Raw genomic sequence first — 14,574 nt, 5'->3', positions numbered from 1 at the left:
GCCAGGCCCGTCTGGCTCCAAAGTGGTGCCATGTGGAGGCACAGAATAGAGGAGACCACAGCCCCTGTTCTCAAATGAGCTTCTCTCGAAGCTGAGGACATACACGCGCATGTCACCCAATGCGCATGCAGAAGGAGGGGAGAGTGGGGTGGGAGGCTAGAGCCAGGCGGTGGCCGGGCCCGAATGCCGGGCTAAAGTATGCGGATGCTGATTAATCACGTTACTTTTAAACAGATACTTCAATAACCTCTGAGGGTTTCTAAGTGAGGAGAGACCCACTGGGCTGGCTTTGGAGTTCACTGTGCAGCAGCACTATGAGAACAGGGAGGGGAGTCTGGACAGTGTTGGGGGACAAGAAAGGAAGGCCAGCCATGATTTGGAAAAGTGGGATGTGGCCTGAACCAGGGCAGTCACTGCAGGAAAAGAAAGAAGAAACAGGGACAGCCCATCACGTACCCAGCCACGGTCATCCCAGAGTTACCCTCTAATGCACAATCATGCCACTATCCATGAAAACAAAAAGGCTCCAGTCTCTGGGGCTCCAGGAATGAGTCTGGGGCTCCAGTAGGAGTCCCTGAGATCTGGGAACTCTGGATAAGATCTGTCTGAATAACTCCCTGTCTCTCCATCACCTCTGGTACAACGAAGGAGGAACCTTGCACAATCCCCTCCAGCCTGCCTGGCCTTCTGGCTGTTCTCAGACACTGGGCACACCTGCCTCAGGGCCTTTGCACTGGCTGTTCCCTCTGCCTGGTCCCCCAAAACTCATCAAGGCTTATCCCTCATCTCCTTTAGGTCTTTGCTCAACTGTCTCCTTCTCACTGAGGCCTTCCCTGCTCACTCTTTAAATCTGCACCCTCCCTCCCAGTAGCTCCAGCACTCCCCAGCTCCCTTCTACATAACACTGATCACTTATTTATTACCTTTTGTTTATCACTTTTTGTTTATTTCCTCTAATTAAACTGTAAATTCTATGAGGGTGGGGCTCTTTGTCTGTTTCTCTCTGCTTGATCCCCAGAGCCTAGATCAATTATATGTTGGGTACACAGCATTCAATAATTATCTTCTAAATTAACAGAATCAATGCCTTCCCAACATTCTTATGAGAAGACAGCTCCTCACCAGGCACTAGGTAGTCTCGCTTCTATCTACTGTTCCAGCCCCACTGGGGCCCTGCCTCCCCTCCGCTAGGTCCCTTCCACATTCTGAGCTCCTTCCAGCCTCAGGGCCTTTGCACGTGCCTGCCCCTCTGTCTGGAATGCTATTTTACCCTTACATCCTACCCTGCCTACACCTTAACCTTTAGGCCTCAGTTTAAAGGTCATTGATGCCCAGTCTAAATCAGGCCTTCCCTTTCCAATGCCCATACCTCCCCACCCTCTGTCTTTATGGCTCTCATCATGGTTTATAACCAGAAACTATCAGGCTAGTGTCCACCTGCCCTGGGCTGGGATCTCTCTGAGGGCAGGGACCATACTTATTCGGTTCACCATGTATCCAGCCCCAAGCTCAGTGCCTGTCACATACTGGATAAACTCAGAAAAGGCACCTAACTTCTCTGTGCCTGTTTCCTTTGCCATAGGGGGAAATAGAGCCTCCTTCAAGGCATGGTTGTGAAATTATTTGGGACCTTTCATTCTTCATTCATTCACTGCTATGGTCTGAATGATTATCCACCCCAAATTTATATGTTGAAATTCTAACCCCCAAAGCGATGCAATTGGATGAGGCCTTTGGGAGGTGATTAGGTCACGAGAGTGGAGTCCTCCTGAATGGGATTAGAGACCCCAAAGAGATCTTACCCTTTCTGCCCTCTGAAGTTACAACTAGAAGGTGCCATCTATAAACCCGGAGGTGATTCCCCACTAGACACCGAACCTGCCAGCGCCTTGATCTTGCACATCCCAGTCTCCAGGATGAGAGACAATGGTTGTTTACAAATCACCCAGTCTATGGCCTAAACATTCATTTATTTATTTTTTGTACACTCAGTATGTGTGAGGCTAATAATTTCTGATTACAAACCAGATGAGATCACACCTGCCTCCCTGCAGCCTGAGAGGTCCCTAAGGGCAGAGACACGGGTAACTCAGCCCTGGCACAGCAGCCAGCCCGGGGGTCCCAGACGTGCTGAGTGAATGAATGGAAGTGCTGTAATGCCCTGGAGGGAGGCCTGCTGCTGCCTTGCTGTGTGACTGTGGCCCAGTCCCCTGCCCAGTCTGTGCCTCAGTCTCCCCTTATGTCTAACACGGAGGCAGGACATGGGCTCCACCAGTATCTTATCGCCTGTTCTTCATCTCCCAGAATGCCTCCAAGTCCAGGCCATTCCTGTGCGGTGAGTGGTGGGGGTCGTGCATGTGCTGGGCTGACCACCACCCGCAGGACAAGGCCTGAGTGGCCTGGCCCCACTCACCTTTCTTCCTACTTCCTTATTTCCATCCTTCCTGCTGTCTTTGTTTCCTTTCTCAAGGTCCCACAGGCTAGCCCTGACGGTTCCCCTGCAATGACCACTCCCACCACCGGCAGCCACAGCCTGTCCCCACACTTCGCCCCTGTGATCACAGGAGGCACCTCCTGGGAGGTAGAGAGCTGTACATCCCAGAGCTGTCCTCGTGAGCCTGACTCGGGCCCAGGCTGTCAGGCACCCCTCTTCCCAGAGCAGGTGCCTGGCTCGTAGCAGTGGGGACAAGGGTAGACGGAGCCCGACCCTTCGGTCTGATGCCCCTGCACCTGCTGCCTGAGGTCACTTATACCCCAGAGAGTGGATTCAAAGCTCTCTTGATGGATGAACCTAGAGGTGGGGAGGGAGGCTTGGGTCCTGGCCCCATCCTACCTGATCTGCCACACCAGCTGCAGTGCCGTTACTGAGCAGAGAAAAGGTTTCCAATTCCTGCCAGAGATTGGAGAGAGGTGGGAAGAGATGAAGATCCTGGAAAGATGCTCAGGGTCCCATGAACCAGGGCAGCGGAGGGGCCCAACACAGGCGGTCGGGGTCTGTGGTGCCCTCCAAGGCTTCCTGCCCCTGGCCTGCCGGGAGTCAACTGCACTCTCTCTGGGTCATATTAGGGTGCCTTCTTCCTGCAACCATGACCGGAACAGAGGACTTCCAAGCACATGCCCCCACAGTGTGCCAGGCATGAGACCAGGTGCCATCTCACTCTCATTCTGATCCCCCATGAGCCCTCGGAGGTGGGCATAACTGTCCCATGTTCTAGGTGCAGCAAGTAAGGTAGAGAGAGAACTGACTCGCTCAAGGTCATAGCAGAGACTCGAGTCATACCCTTCCTACGTGTAGCTTCCCGGCACACGGCAGATGCCAAGTGAACATACATGGGTTTGGACAAACCAAACAGATACCGACATTTCAAATATGCGCCACACGGGTGTTATTTGAGGACATAAGGCTGAAGGACGCCACTGTCAACTGAGGCCACCTCCGGGTGTGAAGTTGTCCAAGGCAGGGGAGGTAACGGGTTTTAACAGCTGGTGTCTAAGGTGAGTGGAGGCTCTGGCTGTTCTTTCCTTTCCCTAAAGGTTCTGAGAGTCGGTCCAGGGCTCTCAGCCAAAGAGAGGGAAGATCACCCGCTGTTACTCCCTTCTGCCCTGGCCTGACCTGCTTCCCCCAAAGGCGCTGGTTCCCCTCTTCAGATCTCCCCATCTCCACCCCTGCCGACCCCCCAGCACCCAGAGCCCACCTACCTGGGGCCTCTTATACGCCTTCCGAACTCGCAGCCCAAGCTTCTGAGCCAGCTCCTGACCAAGCTGAGTCACGCTTTCATCCTGGGAAGACAAGACACGGGGCAGGTTAGTCGGCCTGGCTCACCAAGCTGTGCTGCAGACACCCTGTGCAGCCCTTCTGGGGAGCCCACTGCCACCTCATGTTACAGACGGGGAAGCAAGCCCCCGGGATGGGACGCTGGCTGCCCAAGTCACACAGCTAGAGTGGTGGGGCTGGGTCCAGAAACCCTTGCTTCTGTTTTTCCTTTTGTTGTAAGAGGGGGAAAGGAACAATCTTTGTTTATTTTAATACTATATTTTTAAATTTTCGTAAGTAAGCAAGTAATAGTATCACTGTGGAGGCTGAAATGTGAGAGAGCAAGCGCTGCCCCGGATACCCACCCTCACCCTGGGCTCCTCCCCAGAGGGAGCACAGCTTGTTGGTCTGACGTGTTCCCTACAGATGTTTTCTAGGAATTTACACACATGCATGTGGACCTATAAAGAACGCTTAGCTTTGCCCGGGCCAGTGTGGCTCGGTTGGTCGCTGTCCTGTGCACCAAAAGGTGGCTGGTTCAGTTTCCAGTCAGGGCATGTGCCCGGGCTGCAGGCTTGATCCCCAATGGGGGGGGGGGAGTCAGCCAATCGACGTTTCGCTCTCACATTGTCTCTCTTTCTCTCTCCCTCTCCCTTCCTCTCTCTCTCTCTAAAAATCAATAAAAAATGTTTTTAAAAAAAATGCCTGGTGTTGTTCTGTGGGATTTTCTCTTTTCTTACACAAGTGGGGTCATATTATACCAATTGTTCTACAACGTGCTTGTTTCCCCAAACAAGGTCCTGGAACTCTTTGTAAGCCATGGATCACGCACAGGCCCAGAGCGGTGAGGACCGGTGAGGTTTAGAGCATGCCTTGCCCGCAGTTAGTGCTCAGCAACAGTACCCGGCACTCCTCCCTCCCTCCAAGTCTGTTTTACTATACGTGTGCCATGTGCCAGGCACAGGCTGGGAGCCGGAACACCAGTCACAGGGCAGACAGGGCCCAGGCCTCACGGAGGTTCCAGTCGAGTGGGGGAGACCAATCAGCAAGCAAAGGAACGGTGACTGTGGCCTGGGCACGAGGGGCCATGGGGATGCTGTGATACCCTGTGCACCGGTCCACCTCCCGCCTCACTGACGAGCTCCTGCAGCCCAGGGCCAGGCTCTTGGTAATTTCTGGTCCTGGTGCCCAGCACGAAGCAGGGTTCAATCAGGATTGGCCCACAAAGGCTGGAAAATGGGGAATTCTCCAACTCAGAGTCCGCAGCCCTCATCTGGGTACCCTCCTCAGGTGAGCTGCCAGCCCTCGCTGGGCTGTACAGTGGGGTAAAGCCACCGCCCTCCCAGGAGTGGGCAGCCACGACGGCTGGACCTGAGCCTGCTGTGAACGCTGGCAAATGCTGTGCGGACTGGGGACAACTGCCATGAGAAAGGTTCTCGTTGTGAACTACCCTGAAGTGGGGAAGCAAGAATAATACACAAAAAGTGGACTAACAGTGACTGTTTTCGGAACACTTACCGTGTCCGGCTATTGAGCCAACCGCCTTGTGTGATTTTCTGATTCCATCCTCAGCACAGCCCTATCATCACCCCCATTTTAAAAAATATATTTTTATTGATTTCAGAGAGAGGAAGAGAGAGAACCGGCTGCCTCCTGCACGCCCCCAACTGGAGTGAGGATGGAGCCCGCAACCCGGGCATGTGCCCTGACCGGGAATCGAACCGTGATCTCCTGGATCCTAGGCCGATGCTCAAGTGCCGAGCCACGCCGGCTGGGCCATCACCCCCATTTTACAGGGGTGTAAACCAAACTCAGAAGGGCTAAGCCATGTGTCTAAGGTCACATAGCTTATAGGTGGCAGATCCAAGATTAGGACCCAAAGCACCGATATCCCAGACCATCGGGCATGTGACTTCCTCTCTGCTCTGCTCGCCCAAATCCTTCTTGCTTCTTCCAGACCCACTCAAGCCCCGCCTCCTTCAGGGAGTCCTCCAGGATCCTGACCACTCCTGAGTCCTCTCAGCCCTTCCCAGGAAACATTTACCTATCCTCAAGCCCTCTCACACCCGTTATTTCAGGGATAAAGTAGGATGGGCACTTTATAGACATGGAGCTGATATACAGAGAGAGGAAGTGCTTTGCTAAGGTCATGCCAGGGGTCAGTGGTGGGGCCAGGCCTAGACCCCAGGGATGTTTCCATTCATCTCCTAGTAGACTGTGGGTCCCTGAAAGGCACAGACCTGGGTACTGTGTGGGCACTCAGCAAACACTTGCCAAACGTAGGGTAAATGGGGGGCGGGCATGTGCCCAGGCATGCGTGGGCCGGGGCAAGCAAAGCTCTCTATCGGTCATTTCCCGTTGTCTCTTCCCCAGCCTGGACATTAGGACCCCACACATGTGGTACCCCTTTTAGTCACACCACAACCCTGTACTCAGAACGTCTCACAGCTTAGGATCACGGATTCTAGAATCAGATTGCCTGGATTCTAATTTTAGCTCTGCCACCCCCTAGCAGTGAGTTGGGGAAGTTCCTTTCTCTGTCATCTTTGAGATGGAGATAATTGTATCTACCTCAAAGGGTTGTTTGTTGCACATGAGTTAATACAATGTATCTTTAGCAATGCCTCGCACACAATAGAGCTCAGTGTTAACAGCAGCATCTGCAGCTCCATTAACAGGAAAAACAGGCTCAGAAAGATGGGGCGGCTTGGTGTGAGTGAGGGCCAGTGCAGAGGGCTGGCACCCGGCCTCGGGGCCTTGGGACCTGGCCTCTGGTGTGGCCAGAGGGGCACAGAGCCATACTCACATGGGGCAGGGCAAGCGAGCAGCGGCTGCTGCACTCGTAGGCCTCCTTGTGGCGCCCCAGCTCGTTGAGGGCCCGCGCCTTGCGGAACAGCGCCCGGATGTTCTCGCTGTCCAGGCTCAGCGCCTTCTCGCTGTCCTCCAGCGCCTTTTCATACAGGCCCTGCCGGAGGGGAGCGGGTGCTCTGCGTCAGTCTCCTCCCCTCCCCCCCAGGTCTTTTGCCCCACCCTCCCCCGACTGAGGACCGTTCTCCCTTCCCTGCAGAGATGGAGGACCCGGAGGACCCGGCTTGGGGAAGCTGCAGAGCTCCAGGAAACAGCTCTGGTGTTCACCCTCTGGTCAAGGGCATCCGTGTGCCTCGCTGCAGGGGCTCCTAACTGGCACTGTCAGGACGCCGGAGGGGAAGGGCCTTCACATGCTACTGTGATGAGCCCAGTCGCTCAGGCACATCTATTCCGCATCTGCCGTTGGTTCAGAACACCACGGACTGAGCCCTGGCCGGTGTGGCTCAGCTGACCGGGCATCCTCCCATGCACCAACAGGCTGCTGGTTCGGTTCCAGCCAGGGCACACGCCCAGGTTGCAGGCTCGGTCCCCGGTAGGGGGCGTGTAGGAGGCAGCCGACCGGTGCTCCATTCTCACATCCATGTTTCCCTCTCTCTCTCTCCCCCTCTCCCTGCCTCTCTTGTTTCTCCCTCTAAGAATCAATAAAAGGTCTTGAATGATAAAGGCGCCTTTAAGAGGAAGTAAAATCATGAAGGCGGCCAGTGTACAGAGGAGCGTGAGCAGGCGCCTGGTACCCAGTTCACCCAGAACAGTCCCCTGTGGAGCCCTAGGAGCCCGCGGACGGCCTCCCGCAGGATCTGGTGAGGGCCCGAGTCAGCGAGTGCGCAGGGGACAAGGAGGAGGCTGGACGTGCAGAGAGAGAAGTGAGGGGAGGACGGGGGCGAGGGGCCCAGGAGGGAGGAGCGGGAGAGGCCAGAGGTTTGCACAAAGAGGCAGCGCGATGGGGAGAGGTTCTCAGCCCTGATGTCCACAGACTCCCGCCAACGCCAGGCCACCCCGAGGTTCTAACATAATCCATCTGGGGTAGGGCTTAGGCACCAGGGCCATTTTTAAAAAATGTTTCTTGCCGTGGCCAGTCTGGCTCAGTGGTTAGTGTTGGCCCTTGGACCAAAGGGCCCCAGGTTCAATTCCTGGTCAAGAGCACGTACCTCGGTTGCAAGCTCGACCCCCGGCCCCGGTCAGGGCTTGGGTGGGAGGCAGCCAATCCTTGTGTCTCTGTCACATCAATGTCTCTCTCTCTCTCTCACCTTCCTCCCTCCCCTCCACTCTAAAAAACCAATGGAAAAAATATCCTCAGGTGACGATTAAATAAATAAATAAAAATGTTTATCTAAAACACTTTTTATTGATTGACTGATTTTAGAGAAAGAAAAGGAGGGTAAGAAATGTCAATTTGTTGTCCCACTTATTTATGCGTTCGTTCGCTGATTCTTGTATGTGCCCTGACCGGGGACCAAACCTGCAACCTTGGTGTGCTGGGACAATGCTCTAACCAACTGAGCGACTCAGCCACAGCTGGGCACCAGAGTCATTTTTCAATTTTGTTTACTATGTATTAGTACTTTTTAAAAAATATATATCTTTATTGATTTCAGATAGAGGAAGGGAGACGGGGAGAGAGAGAGAGAAACATCAATGATGAGAGAGTCGTTGATTGGCTGCCTCCTGCACGCTCCCTACTGGGGATCAGGCCCCCAACCCGGGCATGTGCCCTGACCGGGAATCGAACCATGATCTCCTGGATCCTAGGTCGATGCTCAACTGCTGAACCACGCAGGCCAGGCCACGTATTAATACTTTAAAAGCTTTCCAGGTAAATGTGTTATGCAGCCAGGCTGAGAGCCAAGGGAATATATGGTGAGATTCAGACAGCAGGAGGTGGAGGAGACGGCCTTGCAGAGGCTCCCCGTGGCACGGGCCTGGCTTGTCTGGGCATCTGGGGACACAGTGATTAGGGTGGGGTAGGGGAGAAAGGGAGGGCACCAGGCTCACCATGGTGAAGTAGCAGGCGGCTCTGTTGACATGCAGCTTGCACAGCAGCTCCCGGGGCAGGGCCACCTGGTCGGAGGCGGCGTAGTCGGCCACATTCAGCCCCTCCATGTACTGCGCCAGGGCCTGCTTGCAGTCCTCCCGGAACAGGTCATTGCCCTCAGCAAACAGGTTCTGCACCAGCTTGAGCAGAAAGGCCTGCCCGGGGGCAGGTAGAGGGGCTCAGGGGGCTTTCTCCCTCTGGCCCAGCCCCGGCCCCTAGTCCCCTGCCCCCAGCTCCACACCCTCCTCTTTTGGACACCCCTGCCCTTCGCTTTCCCCAGCCCGGCAGCCGACACTCACCTCATACTCTTCTTGCTTTAGGGGTAGAGTCGACCTGCGGGAGAAGCAGAGGAAAATGAGGTGTGCGTGAGACCGCGGGTCCCAGCCGCACGCAGATCTGGGAGCCACAGCCAGGCTCGCCTAGGTGCAGACGCTGAGATAGAGCAGACCAGCTCCAGCTCAGGCCAGCCATCCTCTGGGAATGACTGCGTCCCGCCCAACCAAACCTGCAGCTGCAGGCCCCTGGGTGTCACCAAAAGTCCACCTCAGGTCCCCCTCTCCCGTCCCTTCCCACAAAACACACACGACCCGAGCCAATGCCAGGCATACTCAGAGCCTGTCTACCCCTCATGCCAGATTTGGAAAAGTAGGTGGGGTCTTGGGGTACCCCTGGCTCTCCTGTGACCAAAACCACCAGCTAAGTGTGGTAGAAAGTATCAGCCCAGGAGAACTGGGGCACATCCGTGAGGCTGAATGGCTGAGCTGCAAGGGAAACTGGGGTTTGCCTCCTGGTCCCTCATGTCACAGAGGAGAAAACAAACACTCAAAAAGAGGCAGTGACTTGCCCAAGGTCACACAGCAGGGCAACGTCATAGCCAGGGCCAGAGAACAGGGCTGAGCTCTTTCCATCGCCGAGCACGTCACCCACACCTGGGCAAGAAAGAGCCGCCTAAGCCGGTGAGTGAGAATGGTGAGAGGAGATGTCAGAGGTCCCCAGGGGGTGAAGAGGTGTCCCTGATGGGACCCTCTCACTTGCTTCCCACAGTCAGAGACCAGGGCCCGTCCCTCCTTCCCCATACGGCCCCAGCCCAGGCTGCCATCACCCCCTAACTGGTCTCCACCTCCAGCCTCTCCTCTGGTGTTAGAGGCCCTCTGCAAGCCAGCGCCACCGCCCCGTCCAGGTCACTTCATGGCTGCTACAGCGCCCTGTGCCCACCACCCGTTTGCTAAGCACATGAAGTGTGTGTGTGAGAAAACATGGGTTTTACAAAGAGTGAGTCCCACTGAGTTATCCTGCAAAGTGGTCCCTTGGGAGGCCAACGCATGGGTCCCCGGAGGCTGTCCCACTGCTATACCTTCTTACATCTCCCCCGGAAAGGAGAAACAGCGCATGGAGCTAATCCCGCAGGCGCAGCGACCCTGTGAGGGACGTGCCATTACCTCTGTTTCACAGGCCCAAGACCACCCAGGAAGCAGGGGAACCGAGATGAGGGCTCGGAGCTCCGACCCCACAGACGTCAGTGACTCAAGGCCAGAGTTCTCATGGAAGACGGTATTCTGCAGGTTTCCCTCGCTCACCAGACTGGCCTCCGAAGAAAACAGGCGCACTTTCCCCAAATCAAAGGCCTCCCCAAACGGAAAAAGACTGGCCCCAGTGAAGGGAGGAGCGGCCAGGCCCTGCTGGCCAGGCCCGAGCGGAACTGACCACACTGCCGCTGCGGGAGGGTGTGGGGTGACCACGAACGCAGCTCCGTGAGAGCCGCATGGCCCCGCATGAGAAGGGGGACCTAGTCGGTGGTGAAGAGGCAGGTCACATTACACAGGTCTAGTGAGCGACGAAATTAGGGAATTCATATGAGGGGATGTAGATGCAAGTCCCGGTTTTGTGGGGAGTCCTGTTTAAGAAAAATAACACAGCCCTGGCTGGTTTGGCTCAGTGGTTAGAGGGTCGGCCTGCGGACTGAAGGGTCTTGGGTTCGATTCTGACCAAGGGCACATGCCTCGGTTGCAGGCTTGATCCCTGGCCCCGGTTGGGGCGCATGCGGGAGGCAACCAATCAATGTGTCTCTCTCACATCGATGTTTCTCTCTCTGTCTCCTTTCCACTCTCTGAAAAGCAATGGAAAAAATATTCTTGGGTGAAGATTAAAAAAAAGATCACAGAACTACTGAGGACCTTTCAGGGCGGCAGAGGGGACCCGGGCAAGTGAAGGACCCAGAAGCTAACACTTCATTTACATCGTGTTAACAGCTCTTTGAGAATCTATTTAAGAGATAAAAGAGGAAAAGTAGTACAAATATTTTTTGTGTAAAAACAAAACAAAACAGCCCGGCCAGGCATGGCTCAGCCGTTGAGCGTTGACCTAGGATCCAGGCGATCGGGGTTCAATTCCCAGTCAGGGCACGTGCCTGGGTTGTGGGCTCGATCAATGACTCTCTCATCATTGATGTTTCTCTCTCTCTCTCTCCTTCTCCTTTCCTCTCTCTGAAATCAATAAAGATATACTTAACAAAAAAACAAACACACAAAAAAACCCACAGCAAAACATGGCATGTAGGTACTAGAAAGAAATATGGTTTGGGATTCAGCCAGATCGGGGTCAGAATCCCGTGCGACCTTAAACAAGTTCCTTATCTCTGAACCTCGGCTTTCTCATCTGCGAAAAGACCGACGACTTTCCTGGGCTGTTGGGAAGAACAGTGATGGATGTGACGGGCCCAGCACGGAGCCTGAGCGATGTGCTCATTAAGTGGGAACCATTGATTTATCATACGATGTGACCAGGAAGCAGGAGAACTAACGAGCACATGTGGACAGCAAGGGTGAAATGGTATGCCGGACAAGACCGAGGGTAAGCCGGTCAGGCGCGCGTGTGCACGTGGGGTTCATGGCTCACGGGGGGGCTCACAGATCCAGCCCCCGAGCCCCGGCCATGCCAGCCCTTCCTAGCACATCCCGCCTCCCCACTCCCCCCCACACACAGAGCCCGACCAGCAAAGGCGCAGCGAGCAAGGGGGGAGCTGGAGAGAGCCTGCTGCTCCAGGCGTCCCCTCTGGAGGACCCACGCGCCCAGCCCGCCCCAGTGCCCACTCACTGAATGAACTGCAGCCCCTTCTCGATGTCCGCCTTCCGTCTCTGCCTCTCCATCAGTCTCTGGGGGAGAGAACAGTACATCAGTTAGGCGGCAGGGGCCAGGGGCCATCAGCCTCCCCCCGCATGGCCTCGCCCTCACTCATCCCATTTCACGGGTGCAGAAGGGGGTCACCGGGGGCAGTAACCTGTCTCAGGGTCTCCAAAGACTGTCTGAACCAGGCCATGCAGCCCCTACCCTCCATGCCCACGTCCCACTGGACACAGAGCTTGCAGAGTGCCCTCGATGGCCAAGGGGCCGCATGGAGGCCACCAGCCCTTTTCCACACGTGGCTTGGGCTGCAATACTACAAGGGACCCCTCAAGTTCAAGGAAAAAACCTGTTTAACCATCAAACTCAGCCTGTGGAGAAGAGACTGAAAAGGCAAAATAATACCGGTGATTATACACACAAGGTAGCACCACACCCTGGGCCAGGCACTCGGCCTAGGGGTCTTATTGAATCTTTGAACAGTACAGCGAGGCAGGTGTCATTCTCTCCCCATTTCACCGAGGAGGAGCTGAAGCTCCGGGAGCCTCCGTCGTGAGGTGGCAAAGAGCTGAGGCAGGATCTGAACCCAGGCCACTCTCCTTTCATGCCCCCCAGAAGTCCCTCCATTCAGTCCTATGTGCACCATCTTCATAAATGGTGGTAAGAGAAACAGATGAATGAACACCAACGCATCCAACTCAGACTTTTTACAGGTAAGAGCAAGTGTTAAACACGTAAACAAGAAAAACTGATACGACGTTAACAATCAGTACCAATATAAACAGTTGCTGAGTGGTAACCATGTGTCATGATCGCTTTACACACAGTACCTTCCTTAACCCTTACCTCCCGCACAACCCTGAGACAGGCACTGCTCTCGGTCCCATTTTGCAGAGGAGGAAACAGAGGCACAGAGAAGCTCGAGAGACTTGCCCAAGGTCACACAGCTGGTTCATGGGGGAGCTGAGATTCAAACCCAGCAGCCTGGCTCCAGAGCCCACACGCATCACCATCACCCTTACTGTCCCCCATTAAGCAATCAGTCCCCACCCCAGGACCTCTCAGCCTGTCATCAGGCTCAAAACAAGTCCCCTCCCTTCCGGCTGTTGCACAACCTCTCCTCCCTTCCTTGGTCACATTTTGTGGAAGAGTTGTCTACACTGTCTCCATATCCTCGCCTCCCACTCCACTCTTCAACTCACGGCAACCCCACTCCCACTCCACTGCAGGTGCTTGCCAAGGGTCCTCCCCAACCCAGGGACCACCTCACTGCTGAGTCCAGCAGAGGGACAGTGCTTCACTCGCCTTTCCTGGCACCTGCCAGGTCCTCCTCACACCCACCTCTCTGATCAGTCCTGCTCCGTCTGCTAGGGGCTCCTCTTCCTCCACCCAGGTCTTGAGGCCAACGCACCCAAGCGTCCGTTTAAGGGACAATACTCCTGCTCTCCCCAATCTACACTCTCCCCAGATGAGCTCTTGCATTTCGTGATCTCATGAGTCATGTCGATGACTCACAGCTCTGTTCCTCCCACCAGGCTCACCCCCTCCCCAATATTTCAGATTCATATCTCTTACCTTCTGGGCAGTGCTACCTGGATGTCCAACACCCACAGCTGCTTATGACTTCCATGCCTTTCCTAATCCTAGGCCCTCTACCTAGAATGCCCCCCGACACACCCCTAGCCAACTCCTATGCATCCTTTAAAACCCAGCTCAGATGCCTCCATGTCCATAAAGTCCTCCCTGGTGCCCACCCCAGCTGGGGGGGCTGATCCTCCAACTCCGCAGCTTCTCCCTAACCTCGCTCCTCCGCCATGAACCCCCAACTCTAGCCATAGCTGCAACAGCCATCCTGTCCAGCCAATCTCCAACTCCTTCCGCCTTTACCTCTGAAACTTTCCTGCCCTCCACAGCTCCTCCCAGTGTCTCCACAACCACGGCTATCTCTCAGGCCCTCGTCATCTCTCGCCAATGGCCTCCAGGGAGGCCCCTCTTATCTGCTGCCATTTGGTTGGTGGTCAAGGACATCTGTCCACACGTGAGTCACTGTCCCTCCCCTGCTCAAAACCCTTCGGGGTGTGCACGTGCGCACACACAAACGAGTGCAGGTTTTTAAAAAACGTGAAAACCGAATACACGCTGTAGTCCAGTAATGTAGCGATGCCAATTTTCTGGTTTGGATAAGACAAGATAACTATATATTACCATCCGGGGAAGCTGGACAGGAAACTCTGTGCTATTTTGGCAACTTCCTGCGGATAAAAAGTTAAACAAACAGAACCTTCCATGACACCCACTGGCAGGAGGACAAGCCCCGGCACACAGCACTGCGGGGCATGGCCCCCCTCCAGCCCGTGGCCCGGCCTGGACTGTCACACTCTGGCGACGTTAGACTGGTGGCTTCCCATTCAGCTGCCCCTTCTGTCTGGAACACCCTAGCACCCCCACTTCCTTCCCACCCTGGCCAGTGCCCAGTGCCCAGTGCTTCGGTAAAGCTCAGCTTGGGTGGCTTCTCTACCAGGAAGCCTGCCTCCCCGACCCCCACTCTAGCACAGCACCCGGAGCTCACCACAGCCACGGCACTTATCCTGAAACTATGTGCATATGAACCCTGCTCTCTCTAAACGATGAGCTCCTTGAAGGCAGAGGCTGCATCTGCTTGATCTCTGGGAACCAGAGGAACAGGGTCAGGAACCTGCTGGGAGGAAGTAGAGCCCCCAAATCCTGGAATAACAGCTTAGAAGCTGATTTCAGTCCTCAGTTAATAAGCACTTTCTCCTACCAGGTATTGTTCTAGGAG

General features: G+C 55.1%; 1 protein-coding gene across 3 annotated transcripts in view; it reads right to left on the bottom strand.

Moving 5' to 3' along the window:
* ZC3H7B (zinc finger CCCH-type containing 7B) overlaps positions 1-14,574 on the bottom strand; it is a 41,583-nt gene that overhangs the window by 19,042 nt on the left and 7,967 nt on the right. The window contains exons 1-7 of one of the 3 annotated variants that reach the window (XM_081129092.1): positions 13,662-13,683; positions 11,748-11,806; positions 8,954-8,987; positions 8,615-8,809; positions 6,561-6,719; positions 3,700-3,780; positions 2,834-2,890 (exon numbers count right to left, since the gene is read on the bottom strand). In XM_081129092.1, the coding sequence (XP_080985218.1) occupies positions 2,834-2,890; positions 3,700-3,780; positions 6,561-6,719; positions 8,615-8,809; positions 8,954-8,987; positions 11,748-11,800 (579 nt within the window). In that variant the 5' untranslated portion in view covers positions 11,801-11,806; positions 13,662-13,683. Of the gene's footprint in view, positions 1-2,833; positions 2,891-3,699; positions 3,781-6,560; positions 6,720-8,614; positions 8,810-8,953; positions 8,988-11,747; positions 11,807-13,661; positions 13,684-14,574 lie in introns of those variants that run through there. The other 2 variants (XM_081129091.1, XM_081129093.1) reach the window with 2 other exon arrangements.

Source organism: Miniopterus schreibersii, assembly GCF_964146895.1.
Source record: "Miniopterus schreibersii genome assembly, chromosome: 2".
Classification (NCBI taxonomy): Eukaryota; Metazoa; Chordata; class Mammalia; order Chiroptera; family Miniopteridae; genus Miniopterus; species Miniopterus schreibersii.
The sequence above is the reverse complement of the archived record's forward strand: the minus strand, read 5'-3'. Positions and strand labels throughout refer to the sequence as shown.